The sequence below is a fragment of the Cherax quadricarinatus genome, chromosome 61 (assembly GCF_038502225.1).
Source record: "Cherax quadricarinatus isolate ZL_2023a chromosome 61, ASM3850222v1, whole genome shotgun sequence".
Lineage (NCBI taxonomy): Eukaryota > Metazoa > Arthropoda > Malacostraca > Decapoda > Parastacidae > Cherax > Cherax quadricarinatus.
In genome coordinates this window covers 488,919-495,837 of record NC_091352.1, presented here as the reverse complement: position 1 = coordinate 495,837, position 6,919 = coordinate 488,919, and the positions used below count along the sequence as shown (strand labels likewise).

Here is a 6,919-nt window from a genome sequence, read left to right as displayed (position 1 = left end):
ACTTCCCCCGCACACGGGAAGACTTCCCCCGCACACGGGAAGACTTCCCCCGCACACGGGAAGACTTCCCCCGCACACGGGAAGACTTCCCCCTCACACGGGAAGACTTCCCCCTCACACGGGAAGACTTCCCCCGCACACGGGAAGACTTCCCCCTCACACGGGAAGACTTCCCCCGCACACGGGAAGACTTCCCCCGCACACGGGAAGACTTCCTCCGCACACGGGAAGACTTCCCCCTCACACGGGAAGACTTCCCCCTCACACGGGAAGACTTCCCCCGCACACGGGAAGACTTCCCCCTCACACGGGAAGACTTCCCCCTCACACGGGAAGACTTCCCCCGCACCGGCTTACTCTTACATTAATTCCCAGTGAACACTGAGCGAGATGTATTACTGATATCGAGTGTTGCAGATATTTACTCTTGTTTGGTTCATAGTAACTGAGGGAGAAGATGAAGACGAAGAAGAAGAAGAAGAAGAAGAAGAAGGGAACGAAGAAGATGAGTTTGGCCAATAAAGATAACCGAATATTACAAATATCTCACCTCATGACCAAGAATGTTACAAATGTCTCACCTCATGACCAAGAATGTTACAAATGTCTCACCTCATGACCAAGAATGTTACAAATATCTCACCTCATGACCAAGAATGTTACAAATGTCTCACCTCATGACCAAGAATATTACAAATATCTCACCTCATGACCAAGAATGTTACAAATGTCTCACCTCATGACCAAGAATGTTACAAATGTCTCACCTCATGACCAAGAATATTACAAATATCTCACCTCATGACCAAGAATGTTACAAATGTCTCACCTCATGACCAAGAATGTTACAAATGTCTCACCTCATGACCAAGAATATTACAAATATCTCACCTCATGACCAAGAATGTTACAAATGTCTCACCTCATGACCAAGAATGTTACAAATGTCTCACCTCATGACCAAGAATATTACAAATATCTCACCTCATGACCAAGAATGTTACAAATGTCTCACCTCATGACCAAGAATATTACAAATATCTCACCTCATGACCAAGAATGTTACAAATGTCTCACCTCATGACCAAGAATGTTACAAATGTCTCACCTCATGACCAAGAATATTACAAATGTCTCACCTCATGACCAAGAATATTACAAATGTCTCACCTCATGACCAAGAATATTACAAATGTCTCACCTCATGACCAAGAATATTACAAATGTCTCACCTCATGACCAAGAATATTACAAATGTCTCACCTCATGACCAAGAATGTTACAAATGTCTCACCTCATGACCAAGAATATTACAAATGTCTCACCTCATGACCAAGAATATTACAAATGTCTCACCTCATGACCAAGAATATTACAAATGTCTCACCTCATGACCAAGAATATTACAAATGTCTCACCTCATGACCAAAAATATTACAAATGTCTCACCTCATGACCAAGAATGTTACAAATGTCTCACCTCATGACCAAAAATATTACAAATGTCTCACCTCATGACCAAGAATGTTACAAATGTCTCACCTCATGACCAAGAATGTTACAAATGTCTCACCTCATGACCAAGAATATTACAAATGTCTCACCTCATGACCAAGAATGTTACAAATGTCTCACCTCATGACCAAGAATATTACAAATGTCTCACCTCATGACCAAGAATGTTACAAATGTCTCACCTCATGACCAAGAATATTACAAATGTCTCACCTCATGACCAAGAATATTACAAATGTCTCACCTCATGACCAAGAATATTACAAATGTCTCACCTCATGACCAAGAATATTACAAATGTCTCACCTCATGACCAAGAATGTTACAAATGTCTCACCTCATGACCAAGAATATTACAAATGTCTCACCTCATGACCAAGAATATTACAAATGTCTCACCTCATGACCAAGAATGACAACAATGAGGGTAAAGAAGAGGAGGATTAAGAGGAAGAGGAGGAGGAGGAGAAGGATGAAGAGGAGGAAGAGGAGGAGGAGACACAGGCTTTATACGTTCCTCCTTTCCTTAACTCTCCATCATTCTGATAAATGAGCTCTCTCTCTCTCTCTCTCTCTCTCTCTCTCTCTCTCTCTCTTGCTCTTTCTCTCTTGTTCTGTCTCTCTTGCTCTCTTTCTCTCTTATTCTCTCTCTTGCTCTCTCTCTGTCTCTTGCTCTCTTGTTCTCTCGCTCTCTTTCTCTCTTGTTCTCTCTCTCTCTCTCTCTCTTGCTCTCTTGTTCTCTCTCTGGCTCTCTCTCTCTTGCTATCTTTCTCTCTTGTTCTCTCTCTTGCTCTCTCTGTCTTGCTCTCTTTCTCTCTTTTGCTCTCTTGTTCTCTCTCTGGCTCTCTCTCTCTCTTGCTTTCTCTCTCTCTTGTTCTCTGTCTTGCTCTCTTGCTCTCTATCTGTCTTGCTCTCTTTCTCTCTCGCTTGCTCTCTTTCTCTCTTGCTCTCTCTCTCTTTTATAACGAGAATACGTGACTAAAATTTCTTTGCCTTCAAGATAACGAAGTTTTCAATACCAATTTAAACGCAGAGGAAAGTGATGTAGTCGTGTGTGTGTGTGTGTGTGTGTGTGTGTGTGTGTGTGTGTGTGTGTGTGTGTGTGTGTGTCAAACTTCACACGTGGTCAACTAACGTGTAAGACAGGTGAAGCAATCACTCTCACTCGCAAACAAACTTATCAAACAAGTCTATTAACACTAAATCTAGGTCCAAGGTCAAGGAAGGTCCAAGGTCACACAAGGTCCAAGCTCAAGGAAGGTCCAAGGTCACACAAGGTCCAAGGTCAAGGAAGGTCCAAGGTCACACAAAGCTTCAAGCAGCTCAAACAGTTCCATGAAGGTCAGGATACCTGATGACATAAGGCCAATAAATGCACATCAGCGTGAGATACAGTAAGGTCAACTAAAGCAATTATCTTACCGACGAGGTCTTTAGAGTAGAATGCTCTGGGGTCCCGACACAGTGCCACCAGTGCCATCACATTGACAGCTAGATGACCCGTGGTGAGAGGCAGCTCCCGATGCCTGGTACATAAAACACATATCAGCGGCTGGTATGACAGTCATTTGATACTCAAGTTAACATAAAAGTTGAACATAACAGAGAGAGAGAGATATACAGACAGAGAGAGAAACAGACAGACAGAGACAGAGACAGAAAGACAGAGAGAGCAAGAGAGACAACGACAAATAATTTATATCATAAATTAGAAAATATCTCTCACTGACCTTTCGGCCTCTCACACCTATCATCTTCTGCCAAGCTTAACACCTTTCACGCTCCATGCATCCAAGCTTAACACCTTTCACGCTCCATCCATCCAAGCTTAACACCTTTCACGCTCCATGCATCCAAGCTTAACACCTTTCACACTCCATCCATCCAAGCTTTACACTCTCCAGCCTCCTGTCGTTATCATCCCCTTACCAACTCTCTCTCCACTTACTCTTCCTTTATCTCATCTCTTGCCTTTCTACACTTCCAGAGCCACAGCACCAGTTCCAGTTCTCTCTCTCAAATCCAGACGTCAAGCAGCACTCAGTACTCACTTCCAGAGTCTCAGCACTAGTTCCAGTTCCAGTTGCTTGGTGACTAGCTGAGCTTCCAGGTTGCTAGGATTGAACCAGGTAGCGTTCGCCAACCTGAGGGCCAGCACAGTGTGGGCAGTGTCTGTGGCCCAGCCCCAGTCTGGCCGCCTCTGGCCCACCACCCAGGCCACGGCCCGCCCAGCCGCTGGCAGGGCCAACACGGGCCGCTCGTCCATGGGCCGTGCCCAGTCCGTGTCTCCTGAGTCTGACACGTACATAATACTAATCATTAATACAGTAAGGATGGTAATACAAATATAATTATTATTGTATTGAAGGAGAAGCGCTAAACCATTATGGGGAGGTAATCATGCTTGATCCGAGGAAGGGGAGGTAGCTCTGGTTCCTTGGATCAGGAGCCCTACACCAGCATCAAGTCATCCTCTTTGAGAGGAGTAGTGCATGCAATGACAGCTGATCCATATTGTGTCTGTCCCCAAAATAAAAAAGATCATAGACAGACAGTTCTAGACACCCCAGTAACACAAGATCATAGAGAGACAGTTCTAGACACCCCAGTAACACAAGATCATAGACAGACAGGGCCCCAGACACCCCAGAAAACAAGATCCAAAACAGAAGGGTTTTAGACACCCAGTAACACAAGATCATAGACAGACAGTTCTAGACACCCCAGTAACACAAGATCATAGACAGACAGTTCTAGACACCCCAGTAACACAAGATCATAGACAGACAGTTCTAGACACCCCAGTAACACAAGATCATAGACAGACAGTTCTTTTGACACCCCGAAATAAGATCATAGGGAAAAAGTTCTAGACAAATTTGTTACACTAGATCACAAACAAGTTTTTAGACAAATTTGGAACACTAGATCACAATTTTGTTCCCAGACAAAAATAGATCAAAGACACAGCTCTAGACACACTAGTAACACTAGATCACAGACATTTCTAGACACACCAGCAACACTAGATCACAGACACAGTTCTAGACACACCAGTAACACTAGATCACAGACAGTTCTAGACACACCAGTAACACTAGATCACAGACAGTTCTAGACACACCAGTAACACTAGATCACAGACAGTTCTAGACACACCAGTAACACTAGATCACAGACAGTTCTAGACACACTAGTAACACTAAAAACATTGGGCACATTTTCAGAAAACACTAGGGGTCACAGACAAAGTTTTAGACACACCTCACTAAAAACAAGACACAGTTCTGACACACCAGAACACTAGATCACAGAAGTCCCAGACACAACAGTAAACACTGATCACAGACACAGAAAACAAACTAGGGTCAGACAAGCCCCAGACATACTTAGATCACAGACACTCCCCCACACACTAAAAACACAGACACAGTTTAAACACCAGATCCCCAGACAAAAATAAAAAACACCAGGGTCAGACACAGTTCCCAAAAACACACCAGATCACAGACAAAGTTCTGACCCCACTAGATCACAGACACAGCTCCCCCGACACAAAGATTTACAAACAGTTCTAGACACACTAGATCACAGACACAGTTCTAGACACACTAGATCACAGACACAGTTCTAGACACACTAGATCACAGACACAGTTCTAGACACACTAGTAATACTAGATCATAGAGGGACTGAGATAAATCTCATCAGTTTGGGTGAATCATCTGGGTCAGTTGGAAGAGTGCCAAGGACTGAGTCACATGGAGACACAGTGCCAAGTGTAGAAGTGTATAGTGGTGTAGTGATGGTGTATAGTTGTGTAGTGGTGGTGCCTAGTAGTGGTGTAGTGGTTGTATGTAGTGTAGTGGTGGTGTGTAGTGGTGGTGTGTGGTGGTGTAGTAGTGGTGGTGTGTAGTTGTGTAGTGGTGGTGCCTAGTAGTGGTGTAGTGGTGGTTTGGGTAGTGGTTTTTGGAAGGGTTTTATGGGGGTGTAGTGGGAGGGGGGTGTGGGGGTGGTGTGGGGTGAAATATGGGTGGTGGTGGGTGAGGGGGTTTGAGGGGGTATTGTGAGGGGAGTGGTGAGTATGGTGAGGGGGGGTGAGTGGGAGTGGGGGAGGGGGAGTAGGGGGTAGTGGGAGTAGGGGTGTAGTGGTGAGAGTAGGGGGAGTGGTGAGTGGGTGGTTTGGTAGTGGTGAGGGGCAGGGAAAAAGGGGGTGAGTGGGAGAGAGGGTGTAGTGGGAGTTGGGTGTAGTGGTGGTGTGTAGTGGTGTAGGGGGGTTGGGGTTGGGGTAGTGTGTGGTAGGGGGTGGTGCAGTGGGTGAGGGGGTGAGTGGTGGTGTGAGTGGGAGTGGGGTGTGAGGGGGGTGGTGGTGGTGTAGGGGGAGGGGGGGTGGGGGTGTAGTGGGGGGTGAGTGGGTATAGTGGGGTGGTGGTGTAAAGGGGTGAGTGGGGAGGGGGTGTAGGTGGGTGTGTTGAGGGGGGAGTGGGGTGTGAGTGGTGAAATGGTGGTGTGTAGTGGTTGTAGTGGTGGTGGGTGTAGTGGTGGTGTGTAGTGGTGGTGGTGGTAGTGGAGGGTGGGGTGGTGGTGTGGTGGTAGTGGGAGGAGGGGTAAAGGGGGGGTAGTGGAGTAGTGGGGTGTAGTGGTGTAGTGGGGGTGTGTGGGGGTGTGTAGTTGGGGGCAGGGGGAAATGGTGGTGTGTAAATGTAGGGAGTAGGGGGTGTTGGTGGTGTGGGGAGTGGTGGTGGGTGTGGTGGTTAGGGGGGTGGGTGGTGGTGGGGGGGTGGTGGTGGGGTAGTGGTGGTGTGTAGTGGGTAGTGGTGGTGGTAGGGGGGTAGTGGTGGTGTGTAGTGGTGGGGGGTGGGGTAGTAGGGGGGGGTGGTGAGGGGGGTGGGGGTAGTGGGGGTGTAGTGGTAGGGGGGGGTAGGGGGTTTGTAGGGGGTAGTGGAGGGGGGGGTGTAGAGTGGTTGGGGGGTTGGGGGGGGGGGTGGGGTTTAGGGGGTGCAGGTGGGTGGTGTGTAGTTGGGGAGTAGTGGGTAGTGGGGGGTGGGAGTGGTGTGTAGTGGGGAGTGGTGGTGGTGGGGTAGTGGGGGTTGGGATGGTGTGAGGGGGGTGAGTGGTAGGGGGTAGGGGTGTGGTTATAGTGGGGGTAGGGGAGTAGTGGTGGGTAGTGGTGGTGTAGGGGGAGGGGGGTGGGTGGTGTGTAGTGGTGGGGTTTGTTGGGGGGTGTGGGAGGGGGGGTGTGGGGGTGTAGTGGTGGGGTAGGGTGTGGGAGTGGGTAGTAGTGGTGTGTGGGGGTGGTGGGGTTGGGGTGGTGTGTAGTGGTGTAGGGGGGTGGTGTAGTGGGTATGGGAGTGGTGGGGGGTTTTTGGGGAGGGGGGGTGAGGGGTGTGGGGGTGTGTAGGGG

General features: G+C 48.0%; 1 protein-coding gene across 3 annotated transcripts in view; it reads right to left on the bottom strand.

Annotated features, from left to right (window-relative positions):
* The window catches only part of LOC128699479 (uncharacterized protein CG3556), a 127,557-nt gene that overhangs the window by 34,078 nt on the left and 86,560 nt on the right, over nucleotides 1–6,919 (bottom strand). For all 3 annotated transcript variants that reach the window (XM_070098082.1, XM_070098083.1, XM_070098084.1), the window contains exons 3-4: nucleotides 3,567–3,810; nucleotides 2,938–3,041 (exon numbers count right to left, since the gene is read on the bottom strand). In XM_070098082.1, the coding sequence (XP_069954183.1) occupies nucleotides 2,938–3,041; nucleotides 3,567–3,810 (348 nt within the window). The remainder of the gene's footprint in view (nucleotides 1–2,937; nucleotides 3,042–3,566; nucleotides 3,811–6,919) is intronic.